Source organism: Odontesthes bonariensis, chromosome 4, assembly GCF_027942865.1.
Source record: "Odontesthes bonariensis isolate fOdoBon6 chromosome 4, fOdoBon6.hap1, whole genome shotgun sequence".
Lineage (NCBI taxonomy): Eukaryota > Metazoa > Chordata > Actinopteri > Atheriniformes > Atherinopsidae > Odontesthes > Odontesthes bonariensis.
Window position 1 is genome coordinate 16,661,916 of NC_134509.1, and position 14,978 is coordinate 16,676,893.

Consider the following 14,978-nt stretch of genomic DNA (forward strand, 5'->3'; position numbering starts at 1 on the left):
TTTTTTTTTTTTCCCCCGATAACGCAAGCACGCGCGCTTCAATTAAAGAGTAGTTTAAGCGTAGTTTCATTCCGCGAGGAGAGGTGCGCGGCGGCTCTCCGAGCGTGCCTTTGCTCAGCGCACGGCTGCCATCGTTTCAAGAAGTAAACGGCTGTAGTTGGGGGATGGGGGTTGAAATGAAACCGTCTCGAGGCACCCTAACTTAAATTCTTAACTTAATTTTTTTTTCCTCCTCGGTAAAAGCGGGCCTGTGTGAAGATCGTTGGGGCATAGAATCGAGCACAAAACGCTCGACATTTTGCCTCGTGCGCCCTAAAATAAGCCACAAGTTGCATGTGTAGCCTAGTTTGAATTTTTTTTCTTTTTTTTTTTTTTTTTTTTTTTTTTTTACAATGGTCGTCCTCAAGCAGATGGCTCTTTTGTACCTGCAGGCTGCAGTTTCAGACTTAAGGTGACTCAGGCTTGGCCATGTCACTTATTAACCCCACATAAAACAGTAATAACTTAGCCCTGCTCGGCTCATTTTGACACGCCAAAAGTAAATAACGCGGATTTTATACAAAGCATTCTTGCGCTGACATAGCAACGTCTTCCCTTTATTAGTCTTTATTGAATGGACTCCTGAGCAAGAGCCCGAGAAGCTGTAAAGCGGCTGTAAACGAAATTAATCTGTAATCTTAAAGCAATTGCATTTTTGCGCTGTTTTTTTTTTCTTTTTCTTTCACTCTGAATGCAGCCACATTATAAAGAGAACCCTTGTGTTTAATTTCCCAGGACCCCCCCCCCCCCCTTTTTTTTTCTTTTTTGTCTTTCATTTGATTATAACTGAAAGAATAATCCAGCATGAGTGTCAGGCATCAACTCAAGCCTGATTTTTGTAATTCCACGGCATGAAAAAAGAATATATATATATATATATATTTATATTATGTGTGTACATTTTTGGCTCAATAGGGAAATTAAAGCTTTACTTGTTTATGTGCTTCCAGTGCCAGTGTTCTTAACTCATTAAGGGGATGTTTGAAGAAATTAGTTTTTACTGTTGGGACGTGCACATAGCTGGCATCTGGCTTTGTGCAGATTTGGGAGCATGATGGGCTCAGATCTTGTCACCTGACTGGCTGCGCTGCTCCATCTTATTTCCACATGGAACCAATTTAGCCACTTATCAACCTGGCCGTCACTTGTCATGCCATTTTGAAGCAGTCTGCTGATTTGCAATTATTTCCTGGCTCTTAATTACAGCTGATGTCGTCTACTGGTTGTGTGTTGGCGCTAAAAATCCAAATGTTGCTTTCATTCCAGGTGGTTCTGTGAAGATCGCGGTACGATGATGGGGAAGCACTCCGTGCCACTGCTCATGCTGCTCCTGCAGCTTTTCTGTGGCTGCGCAGGGAACCAAAGGATGGCGAGGGCTGCCTCCGTGCAGTTCACCCACTCCGTTTACAATGCCACCATATACGAGAACTCGGCTGCTAAGACTTACTTAGAGAGTAACAGCAAGATGGGGATCTATATCACTGACCCAACATGGGAGATAAGGTACAAAATCATTTCTGGAGACAATGAGAACTTATTCAAAGCGGAGGACTATCTGCTGGGAGATTTCAGTTTTTTGCGAATAAGGACCAAAGGAGGCAGCACTGCCATTCTGAACCGGGAGGTTAAAGACCACTATATGCTCACTGTCAAAGCTTCGGAGAGGAACACCAATTTAGAGTGTCGCACTATAGTTAAGGTGCAGGTACTGGACACCAATGATCTCAGGCCTCTCTTCTCACCAACATCCTACAGCATCTCTCTACCAGAGAACACGGCCATACGCACAAGTGTGGCCAAGGTCATGGCAACTGACGCAGACATTGGTACGAATGGAGAGTATTACTACAGTTTCAGAGAGTGGACGGACGTGTTTGCCGTCCATCCAACAAGCGGCGTGGTGACACTGACTGGCAAACTCGACTACTCTGAGACAAAGCTCTACGAGTTGGAGATTCTCGCAGTGGACAGAGGGATGAAGCTGTACGGCAGCAGTGGGTTCAGTAGCATGGCCAAACTTACCGTCAGGGTGGAGCAGGCCAATGAGCACGCACCGGTAATTACCGCGTTGACCTTGGCGCCATCCGATACGGACCACGATCCTACATACGCCATTGTGACGGTGGAGGACAAAGACCAGGGACCAAACGGAGAGATAGCGTCGCTGAGCGTTGTTGCTGGTGATCCTCTTCAGCAGTTCAAGGCTGTAAGAAGCAGCCCTGGGAGCAAGGAGTACAAAATAAAAGCTGTCAAAGATGTGGACTGGGACAGTCAACCTTTTGGATACAACCTCACTTTACAGGCAAAGGACAAAGGCACTCCCCCTCAATTTTCATCTGCTAAATTGGTACATGTCACCTCGGCACAGTTCCAAAAGGGCCCTCCTGTATTTGAAAAGTCCACTTACAGAGTCAGCCTTAGTGAATTTGCCCCTCTTCACACACCGGTCACCATGGTAACAGCTGTGCCAAAGTATCCACATGTAAAATATGCTTTTAAACAAAGTTCAAACAAGAACAGATTCACTATCAATCCAGATACTGGCTTAATCAGCACTGCAGGCCCAATCAATGCTGATACTTCCCCACAGTTTGAACTAGAGGTGATCACCAGTGACAAAAAAGCAGCCACAAAAGTAATTGTTGAAGTGACTGATGTCAATAACAATGCACCTGAATTCCAGCAGACATCTTACAAGGCCAGTGTTGATGAGAATGTACCTATCGGGACCAGTGTTGTAACAGTCAGAGCCACTGATCTGGACAGAGGAGAGAATGGCTACGTGACCTACAGCATCACCAATCTGAGTCCCCAGCCGTTTGTCATCGACTACTTTTCTGGTGTCATCAGCACTTCAGCGGTCCTAGATTATGAGCTAATGCCCAGGATTTACAATCTCAGAGTCAGGGCATCAGACTGGGGATCCCCTTTCCGGAGAGAGGTGGAGGCCTCGGTTACCATAACGTTGAATAACCTGAATGATAATAAGCCTTTGTTTGAAAATGTAGACTGTGAAGTGACTGTGCCCAGAGATCACGGCGTGGGAGAGCAGATAACAACAGCATCTGCCATAGATGCTGATGAGCTGCAGCTAGTGCGGTACAATATTAAGGCTGGAAATGACCTTGATCTTTTTGAACTGAACCCGAACTCAGGCCTGCTTTCACTGAAGCGCACACTGAGTGAGGGAGAGGCAGCTAAAGTGTCTTTTCATAGTTTGCAAATTGTAGCAACCGACGGTGAACATGAGACTCAGCCGATGATCATGAACATAACTGTCATCACGGCACGGAAACCTGTCCAGTTAAAATGTGTGGAAACCGGCGTTGCTACCATGTTGGCTGAAAAGCTACTTCAGGGCAGCAAAATCCACACGCATACTGAGCCAGATGACAACTTCATGGACAATCACTCAGTCAACCGGTACCCTCCTCAGTTTGCTGACTCCTTTCCAAGTGTTATTGAAGTGAAAGAGGACCTCCCTGTTGGAGCCCGGATTGTCCACTTAAGCGCCACAGACTCGGACAGTGGCTTTAATGGGAAATTAGTGTATGTTATTTCAGGAGGAGACACCGAAAGCCACTTTATCGTAGATATGGAAACCGGGTGGCTTTTGATTTATTCTCCTCTTGACCGGGAAATGACAGACCACTACACCCTCAACATTACAGTTTATGATCTTGGGATACCGCAGAAATCTTCTTCACGTCTCTTGGATGTGAAAATCCTAGACGCCAACGATAATAGCCCACAGTTTATGCAAGATTCCTATTCGGTTGAAATAAGCGAGAGCACACCTGTTGGGACAGAAATTATTCAGGTGGATTCCACAGACAAGGATCAAGGTGATAATGGAATTGTCAAGTATTCAATATTGGGAGGCACCGATTTTTTTGCGATCAATGAGATAACAGGTGTGGTGACTGTGATGAAGCCATTGGATCGCGAGCGCAATCCATTCTATACCTTGAAGATCGCAGCACGCGACCAGGCACTAAGTGAGCCTCAACTCGTGTCCACAGTCCCTCTTAAAATCACGTTAGAAGACGTAAATGATAACCCACCAAAATTTGTTCCCCCCAATTACCGCGTGAGGGTGAGGGAGGACCTTCCTATCGGTACTGTAATTATGTGGCTGGAGGCTCACGACCCCGACATTGGGCCTTCCAGCCAGGTGCGATACAGCCTTATTGACAATGGAGACGGGAATTTTGAAGTAGACAAAATAAGCGGCGCTCTTCGGATTGTTCAGAATCTGGACTATGAGACAAAGCAGGTGTATAATCTGACAGCAAAAGCTAAAGACAAAGGGAAGCCCATATCTTTATCATCAACTTGCTTCATTGAGGTGGACGTGGTGGACGTGAATGAGAACCTCTACAGGCCTTTGTTCCGCTCATTTGTGGAAAAAGGATTTATAAAAGAGGATGCTCCCGTTGGGACTTCTGTGATGACCGTTTCAGCTGAAGATGAGGACAGAGGACAAGACGGAGAGATTCGATACTCCATAAGAGATGGATCTGGCCTGGGGATATTCTCCATTGATGAGGAGACTGGTGAGTGTGTTTATCAAATGAATCTATGTGAAGCTTGTTTTGATATCTTGAATTTTAATGCATGTTTTGGAAAAACGAGTTTTACAGTACATGCAGGTGAGTTGATTCAGTCGTGTTCCACATAGTGGAACAGTGAGGTAAGGGAATCTTCTACGGGAAAGGTTCCTGATTCCAGTTCTTTTTCTTTTTTTTCGAGAGAAATGATGGCAGGAACAGATGGACTGGTCGTGCTCCAACCTTTCTGTGTAGTTGCTGCGGTACTAACAAGTTACAGAGTGATATCACATTTTCTTATTTCCCCGGTCACTCTCTCACCATATATAGGTACACAATGAAATAGTTTAGATATGGAAAATGGTCAAATCTGTGTTAACATTCAAAAGTGGCTTTAACAATAGCATATTTTCATTATGTCGATTACAAGGATTTACTTGTGGATTTCTTTGTTGCAGAAAATATGTTAATACATGCTCAGCTGCCTTGAATGATGTTACCAGCTGACTCAAATTAGCTCAAAATAAGCAGTCTGGGACTCTGAGAGGTCATATCCAAGACCTCGCAATCACTTGAGTTGGATGAAGTGGACCTGTCTCCCTGCTTTCTTTATTTTATACGGGATCAGAATGTGATTTTTTTTCTTCTTCATTAAGATTTTCTCTGCATGATTCATATTCAACATCTAAATGTAGTATCGAAACTAGTGTATAATTTATCGACATGGCACGTGAAACCTTAAAGGATCCCTGGTGTGCTAGAAAACTACAAATGCAGTTTTATCAGGTTGCTGCGTTTCCTGTTTGGACACTGGTCTCTTGCTTTAGGTTCATTATGAATCAGATGCACGTGAATAATTCACAATGTTGACAGGAAGTCCCTTCTAGAAACACTTTTCTTTTGCTAAATTTAGCACGAGGAGATGAGCCTTTATGGAGGGTGTGTGGTCCAGGGTTTTGTCTCAGCTTAGGTGTGTTTGTGCTTGTTTTCTGGGGTAGTGGTTGGGCATCTGATTAGTGATTAAAAAATTATGTTTCAAGGCAACAGTTGGGATATTTAAAGATTGAGCAAACAAATGGCTGCTTTCATGGAAGCACAAACTGTTGTATTGAAGTGAATTGCAAAGAACAGTGCAGTTTTACTGCATTTCTCATACTTGAACACCTCTTCAACATTTCTCCAACCTGTAAAAAAAAAAAAATCAGTGACAATAAAGATAAACATAGAGCAAATCAGACTCCTCTATTATACATGTGTAACACCATAATGCCGACATTTAGGATTTGCCTACTAGCGGCATTGAATTTCAACACTGTTGAGCTTCATTACTAGTAAGACAGCAATCAGAACCGTCACACTCTGCTCTGCTGCATGCGTCTTAGAAACCTTGCAGGCTTTTGAGATACTTCCAAAATTTTACAAGCGAGACAATAGGGTATAACGTTACCAAAGGATATGAAGGACACAGGCCATTCCACTGCTGCATATGTCTGCAGTGGATGAAAATACATACTGACACTCGACTCGCGCAGAAGAGTTTCAGAACTACTCCTTTGTTATTTATTTATTTGTCAGTGTATGAAGTTATTGGTGACATGGTCAAGTGATGGTAGCTTTCTTGTGGTACCGTCATTATAAACAGGTTTGGGGCGTCAGAACAGTGATAACTTTAATTGTCTCATTCACTCTGGCGGATTCAATCGGAGCATGCAGTTAGTTTTCTTGGAGCCACATGGAAGTCTGCAAGACTTCCACGTCTAACTAAAAATCCAACGCAGGACCCGAATACAAGAGCCCGGTTTGATCTTCTGCTTTATCTCAGAGGCCTTTATTAAGCGATTATCAAGAGGTGCAATGAAAGGATTGTCCCGGGTTGGGTCCTGTTATTATGGATTTCATCTGAGGTCAGTAGACAACTAAATACAGCCAAGGTGGTAATGTCCCTCCCATGAATTCACTAGATTAAGGGTGTGGTTTGTTAGGCAACCATATGTGTTTAGAATATTATGCCTTCAAAAGGAAAATACAAGCACGGGTGCACACCCCACTATATACTCAGTGCTGCAGCTGCATGTTGTGAATTTTAACCAGAGTGTTTGAAAATGGCTTGAAATGAGAAAAAGCAAATGTAATAGTGATGTGAGGAAATGTGCCAGCAGCCATATATCTTGTTTTCAGCATGGGTAGAGGTGAGGCAAAACTCCAGATGTCTCCTTGTGTTTGACTAAATCCGTCCGTCTTCAGTGTGGCGTTAACATATGCAGAGTTTGCCTGGTCTATCACCACACACTGTGATTCACTTTTCTTTTCCTCATATATCCACTATGACACAGTTAACAGTGTATGGCTAACAAAGTGCTGTGGAAAGCATTGCACTCTGTGGTGTTGCAGCGAAGTGATTGAATCTCTCAGAGTAGGTGTTTCTAACAAATCTGAACAAAGGAAGGATTTGAGAAAAGACAAACGGGCTACGTTCTCGAGCCATGCAACAAAACAAGCGAGTCGTTTGTTGGCGACTCGGTGATCACATTTAAAAGTGGTGTCTATTATAGCTGTTTACAGGACACTGTGCTGTTCTCATTTACATCAGCACAAATAAAGGAAACCTTCTCATGCAAGCCACGTCTTCTTCCCCTTCAGCTATCATTTCTCGAAGTCAAACTGCTCAGGGAACCTATGGCAACGGCTTGTCCAGACATTGTCCACGCTGGTAAAAGCACTGTTGCCACTGGATTGGTGCCATCTTAATTTAAACACAGTCTTGTCTTTACTGGGCCTCTTCCCGTGCTGTCCACCAAACTGAAATTTTCCAACTTTTGGGGCCAAAACGGACGAGAAAAGATTGAAAGCCACAGATGCTAAAAGCTTTTAAGATGCTCACATTAGGGCTGCACAATTATGGCCAAAATAACAGCGCACGATTATTTTTGATCACTGTTGTTATTTACTGGTTTCAGTGGAAAAAAGCTTTTATTACACTTTTATGTAAACATGACACTGCTTTTACATTCAGTGCATCTTAGAAGAAAATAGATAAACAGGGCATTTTAAATATCGGACGTTCCTGTCCGTTTAATGGTAGGAAGTGAAAATTGAGGTCAAAATTCGATTAATTGTGCAGCCAAAGCGTTGTGGATATGCTACCGTCAAATCCAAGAACAGTCATTACCTTTTGGTCTTGGTTTATTTATGTTAGATTTGAGAAATATATCCACATCTAAATTGGTGAGAGGTCATCCTCCACCACGTGCCGTCTACTTGGTTTCGCCACCATTTTGTGCTGAGAAGGAAACACACATGTAACATTTATGGAACATGTAACCGGCGGTTTTCGGAGCACAAGTGGTCGGCTGCTGATTTTCACGTGGAGCCTTTCAGAGTGCTGTAGACTGATAAGGGTTCTCAAGTTTTGGTGCCAGTGTTGGAAAGTGCGTCTATTCTCTCTCCTTTTTAAATTCTTTTGTTTTCACAAAAATAGATTTTTTTCTATAGCTATACACTCTGATACATGATGATACAATGATACAAAATGATACAAAAACCAAAGGCACTTCTGTGCTGTATTTCATCCTGCGTCTTGCGCTGGATGGGAAATGAATAAAACGCTGTGATACTGCGATTCCTGAATAAAAATAATGTTAGACAGGGGCATGCAGTATATATTAGTCCCCCCACCCCTCACTTCCGAAGCCCTTGGCTAGACTCACTGTGAAATGTTGCTTAGCTAACAGTAAAGCTGCAGAGTAATCCAGTGGAGCAGGACATGCTGTAGGTTGGTCAGAAGTAGAGAAAGTTGTAAAGATTGTAAGTCCTCAAATATCATCATCATTACAAGCTGAAAAAAAGTCCATATAAGAGTGTGCCTGTAAAGACTTAGTTATGATGGGCTGTGTGTACTTTTGACTGGTGAAATTAAAGTTAAGGTTGGATTAAACAAAGATCAGACTTGAAAAGACACAAACCCATTTGAGGTAAACCTCCAGTGCTGCTCAATGCAGACGAGCACTAAAACAATACTCATCACGATGATCCTGAACAAGTCTCCACTCCTCAAAGTACACCTGACTCATCCGGGCACGCCTTACATCGGGCAACAATCAACATGGAAAAGGCGAGAATTTCTTTTTCTTTTCCTTATTGCCAGTGAGTAATCGTCTATTCATTTTCACATCGAGTCATTTGGCAAAGGCTTTTATCTAAAGTGACTTAAAAGTGAGGAACTTCAGTGTTGTTAAAGAAAACCAAAAGAATAAAAAAAGACTGCCATAAGTGCTAAGAACTAAATCTATTATGAATAGAGTGTAAAAAGAACTCCTAAAGAAGTGTAAAGTGAGTTAGACGTATAAGGGTATGACAGGTGTTACCAGAACAGCTCTTTTCTTTGTCTGCATTCACTATAACTCAGGGAGGTTGTGCAAATGTAGCAGCTGTGTTCGAATTGTCTAAACAGTCAGATGTAAGGTAGAAAGAGACACTTGCAGGTTGTAAACCATAAAGAAAACATTTCAAGATATGAACAAAGTAGCCGGTTTAAATGAAGCCTACCTGCTGTATGTGTACAGAATGCCTGTCTCTGAGGTGCTCAGAGAGGTTAGTTGTTCTGTTTCTGTCACACACAGAAACATTTTTCTATAACATGGTCGTGGTCACGCATACCAAACGTATCTGTTCTGGTGTCATCCTTCCTCAAAAGGAAAGAGCAGCTGAATGCTGTGTGGTGATGTAAACTCACTAAATGTATTCAAGTCAAGTCGAATCTCAGCTTAAAGTGAAATACTCTCGTATACAAGGTCACCAGAGCAGAGTGTGTTCAGTGTACATGATAAGCAGATGCTGATTGTATAATGTATGCATTGCCCTTTCTTCTTGGATAAAATATGCATTGCCCTTTCACTCGAAGCCGCATGCAGCCTGTGCTGTGAAAGCATTCTTTGTGAGAGCAAACAAAACAGTTTGATGCATAATGACAAAGTGCTGTTCCATTTCCACTTTTTCCACTGCCTCCATGTTAAGGTAAACGGATTCTTTACCGCGTAGAAAAGATGTACAGTGTTCTTGTTGGGGTCAGCGCTTTGGCACAAAGTAAAGTTTTAAGGGTGCGTGCGGTTTCCTTCCGCCCCTCGTTTCCCATATGTTTGAGATAGAGATGAGCTGCAGGGTGGCACATGATTCCAAATTGTCTTTGCTTGAGTGCTGTTACTGTGGAGATGGGACCAGGAATGTGCAGCAGGACAAAGTTGATTGTAGGTTGCTAAATGAAAAGCACACTCTCTCCAGTTAAAAGTATGTTGTTCTTTCAGTCCATTAAATCTTTTTAAAGAAACCTTGAGCAGCCTCGAGCACGGGATGCGCTTTATTATGTGACATTCACTTATGAATTAGAGTCTGAGGTAGCGGAGTGATCGTCTTCGAGTCTGTAGATCGGTTGTTCAATTCCTCAGGCTCTTTGTGTGTTGAAGTGTCCTTGGTCGAGACACCGAACCCCCCATTGTTCCTGATATGCTCCTATATATAAATATATTTAGAGATGCTGCATGAGTGTTTGTGTGAATAGATGAATGATAAACAATATATTGCTCTTTACCTGGTCGGCCATTCATCCATTTGTTAAAGCTGTACTCTACACCTGTTAAAAAGCTGAAGATTTTATTTTTTAATCATAAGGAAATGTTTTGACTTCCAGTTCTGGAAACCCAGTACCCATATATATATTTATACTATACAGCTTTAGCTACTTAGTCATCTAAGAATCTCCAGCCCATCCAGTCCCATTTTGAAACCATTAGCATCTTTCTCACATTATGCTTTGAGCATCTTCACCGGGGCGCTTTCTGATCCATGATTAACATTAAACATTTTCCAGCCAATTTTATGGTGTCTGATGCCGGACAAGTGGCAACCCTGACCACAAACGAACTGAAGTGCACTGAAGTAGGGCAATAAAATACATCGGCATGTCTGTCAACCAAAAGTGTTCTGACTGAAATGAGTCCTGAAGTCACAGGTGAGAGGTTACTTATTTATTCAACACATGTAGAAGTCTCTCATTTCTTAGATGAAGTCATTATCACGTTATTTCTCGTTTGTTTATTCCACAGCGAAGCAGAAGTACAAAATTAGCAAGTGGTGGTTTCGTACTCGAGGATGTGTTGAAATTCTTAGTGTCCTGTTGTCACTATGGCGATGCTGGAAAAACAAAACAGAGACTTAACACATACACTTAACACATTTATTGTTTATCCTCTTAACCGGCGGCAAGATCATCATTCAGCAGATGCTCAATATACTGAATTACTGTTTTGAATAGTATCATGGTAGCGTCCATGTTTTTCTTGTGTTGCATTTTGCTGTTGATAAAAATCTGCGTCACGACTTTAGGAGCATGTTGATGGATTGGCTCCACTTCACGCACAGGAAGCCAGCAGGAGGTCATTCTAGTGGTTTCCTCAACATAAAGAGTTTTTCTCCGCTCAAATGATGCTCTCTCACGAAGTTGTGTGCCATCAGCTAAAAGTCCGTAATACCGAGCATTCAGCCGTAACAAAGGTGAAAAATGTATTCGGTTAAACATCTATAGATACATCTGCGTTGTTGGAACAAGAAGTTAAAAGATCTTCAGTGGGGAGCAGTACAGAAGTGAACTGAGAAGGATTAGTTGTTATCAGAGGAACAGGCTTTCCAGGGTGAGATAAAGTAATGCAGTGATTTTGAATAAAGAGTATCACTCTGTGGCCTTTTTGAAGACCTTTGCACAGACAATGGAAGCTTTGTATTTTCAGCTGGAAAGCTCAAAAGCTATCTCAGCTGTCTTTAATTGTTTTATTTTATGCTACAGTCATATATCATAGATGTGTGAAGATGTCATCTAAGAGATCTGTTATTATTATTTTTTTTTTTCTCAGTCTCGTCTCACTCATGTACAAATGAATTCTCATATTTTCTTCAGGTTTATTTTGAATGATTTTAGCCGCTGAACCAATTTGGAACTTACTATCAAAACTGCCAGTTCTTGTGATTCATGCCAAACTAAATACTTTTCTTAAAAAAAAAACATTCCTACAAGCCAGGTTCTGACAGCCATTTCTTCTGCCATAAGTAACAATGCCCTGTGATGCATGGAGTGACAAAGCCTCATGTGTTCAATAGGCTGTAATAGTTTATCTAGTACGTTGAGAGAGATATGAGAGACAGGGTATTATGTGATACTTTATCATTATTATGTTTATCTCTCGGACCTATCCCTACATTATAAACCCTGTTTGACCTTCCAACGAACCAGAGGACTTCATGTGAGTCGTGGCAGTTGCTTTAAGCCCGTACATGATAGCATAATGAACAGTAATTCATACGTGTGTGTATTTTTAAAGAAGTAGATATGCCGAGCATAGACGTGTGTCCATGGCGTCTTCCCAAACTGAGCCTGTGACCGCTATTGTCTCACTAGCTGCTGCATTTTGTAAATATTTAAATACTAAAGGCTGAGTTATACTTCTTTTAACTGCCCTTGCGCTTGCGTCTTGCGCTTGTGTTAATGGCTCGAGACGTTTATGCTTCATTTAGCTTGCCGGCGCTTGCGTGTGCTGCGTGGCGATTCACCGCAAGGACAGTAGGTGGAGTAGCGGGTTTTTTCAATGACAAGCCTACTACGATGAAAGGAAATTCACCGCCAGGACCTCTTCGGCAAGTCTCTCTTCGAGTGGATTCAAATATATTATGTCTATGGGATTCATGCTTCTTCTTCTTCTCTTTCTACCTTGGCGTTTGAAAACAGTGGTCTTTTATTAGGGGATGAAACCGGAAGATGAACACGCCGCCGGATGTGATGTAGATAGTGGCTTGTGCTCGCGTCCAGAGTGGCTACTCTATAGCTCTGCTCGCATCTTGCGTCTTGCGTGAAGTTTAGAAAATTGAGGTGACACACGCAAGTACGCAAGGGGGGGCTTGCAACCGCGCAAGGGCTTGCGTTGCGTCTTGCGTTGCGTCTTGCGTTGCGTCTTGCGTTGCGTCTTGCGTTGCGTCTTGCGTTGCGTCTTGCGTTACCGACTATAAACCAGGCTTTACTTAACCTCCGGTGTCACATCTCGCACCACGGCGAAGATAACAAGTGAACAAGCCTAAACACCGCACAGCATGTGGAATGTCCGTGCCTAAAATACTGGCATCTCTATCACCATCAGCACTGACAATGTTTCCACCTCCCACCCGGCTCAACATTGGTGCCAGTGTTGTTTTTGACAACCATCTTAGATTTAGTCTTAGTCTTAGTCTTTTGGACTAAAATGCTTATTAGTTTTAGTCACATTTTAGTCACTTCTATATGTGATAGTTTTAGTCCAGTTTTAGTAGATGAAAACTCAAAAGGGTTTTAGTCTAGTTTTAGTCGACGAAAAGTCAAAAAGGTTTTAGTCTAGTTTAAGTAAAAAAAAAAAGAAAAAATAAGTATAGTCTACTGTGTTAAGAAAATAGTATGGTCTTAACTATGAAACAAGCAGAACAAAAATATATAGCTTATTAACTGACCCTGTACTAAAGCTTTCTGATTTTTCATTCTGTACTGTGCGTGTGTCCCAACTTTACTGTAAGCGCACTAAACGCACAGGTCCTGGTTAGGGCTGCACAACGTCACTTGTGGCTTTTAGGCTAAAGCTAGCAGACTCTACGTATAACAGTAACTCGACCTGTTTAACATATCAAGTTACGTGCTGACAGAACGTACACACAAAGAGATAACCACACCGTCACTGAATGTAAACATGGCTAAACATGCTGCTAAAGTAACACACACATAATGAATTGACGTTAGCGTAACAAAAGCTAACTTTAGCCTGAAGTTAGCAGCCCATTTGCGCCAGGAGAATGGAAAACGTACTAATGTATTAGCTTACTATGAAATTTATCGATTACGTTAACAGCATTTGTAACTTACCTTCGAAAAAATATCCCTGTGGCGAGCCTTAAGGTGCCGCAGCAGATACTTTTTAGGTTTTAATTGACACACACAATAAGCAGAAATGTCATGCATTTTAAACGTCTGACAGATCACCCACTAACATTTTCGTCCATTCTCGTCTCGTCAACGAAAACTCACACACGTCTCGTCATGTTTTCGTCATCAGAGAGCTATGTTTATCTCGTCACCGTCTCGTTATCGTCATGAAAAAAAGTGGCGTCAACGAAATGATTTCGTCATCGTCATCGTTGACGAAAACAACACTGATTGGTGCGTATGCCCTGCTTTTCTACCACCGACCCAAAATGGCAACCATTGAGATTAAGAAGTAAACGCCATCCGTGCGCTCACGCCGTGCTCTCTGTAGATGTACCTGTCAGTGTTGGGATGCTCATGCACTTAAAAGTAAGTGTATGTAGGAGAGAAGAAGAATGTGGAATGTGACAAGGCACGTTATTTCAAGGGCTGTCCCAAATACCATTTTTGGGGGTTTGGCAGCTTCAGCTATCTGAATGTTTTTGTATATTTATCAGGGGCCGTTGGGTCTTTGGAGTGCTTGACTGATATAAAGATGACGACTGGACTGTGCCTTTGTGAGGTTGTGCGTTGCAGTTGCAAAATCGACATGGCAGTACGCACAGTTTTCAGGTCAAAATTGTTGTTGATGCCAAGCGCAAGAATTCTTTTAGGGCCATACGTGCATATTTTCAAGTTATTTCAGACCACAAATCGCATCCAGACTTAGTAGTTGACTGACAGCTCTATAAAGGAGTCCTTGCACTGGATTTAAACACGCAATTGAAGTGCATAACAGTTAAGACGGCGTCATGTTTTAGGGGTGCAATCTGATAAAGTGTTTCATATCACACCAGCATAACATATTCTCAGACTGTACTTAAGATCTTTGGATTTTTCAAGCATTAACAGCTTATTATCCCCAAAACACAGATCTTAGCCGCAGATGTCTGGAAACTTTTGGATGATGTGATGCGAAGTTGCTGGGCAATAGAAAGCTCAGTTTAGGACTCTTTCTATTACACTATACCCAACAACGAGGTACTGGAATTTGAAGCATTTTGCCAAGGCTTTGGAGAGGGGGGGGTTTATGCAAGCATGTGAGCTAGAGGCCTGAGAAGGCTGTGGAATGTGGGGTAGAGGTGAGCAAAATTAACAGAGGTTGTTGAAAGCAAACTCCTAACTTTTCAGCCACTGCTTGAGCCAGGAAGTATTAGTTTATGTTGAATTAGCTGTACATAATCGCAGCGTTCTCGGTCGGTTGTTTACGGCCAAACTACCAAGGTTAGTTCAGAAATGAGCACAGAAAACATGCCAGGAGACAAACTGCCTTTTTTAAACTGTGTTTCAGCCCATCTACTCACTGCACATGACACATGTGTAACTTCAGCTTGTTGCTCTGACAACTCCCAAATCGTGGATAC

The 14,978-nt window shown here is 42.3% G+C and overlaps 1 protein-coding gene across 13 annotated transcripts in view; it reads left to right on the forward strand.

Annotated features, from left to right (window-relative positions):
• fat1a (FAT atypical cadherin 1a) overlaps positions 1-14,978 on the forward strand; it is a 70,329-nt gene that overhangs the window by 1,938 nt on the left and 53,413 nt on the right. For all 13 annotated transcript variants that reach the window (XR_012769616.1, XR_012769617.1, XM_075463224.1 and 10 more), the window contains exon 2: positions 1,306-4,595. Coding sequence is in view for 11 of the 13 variants with exons in the window: in XM_075463224.1 (XP_075319339.1) it covers positions 1,331-4,595 (3,265 nt within the window). In the remaining 2 variants the exon portion in view is untranslated. The remainder of the gene's footprint in view (positions 1-1,305; positions 4,596-14,978) is intronic.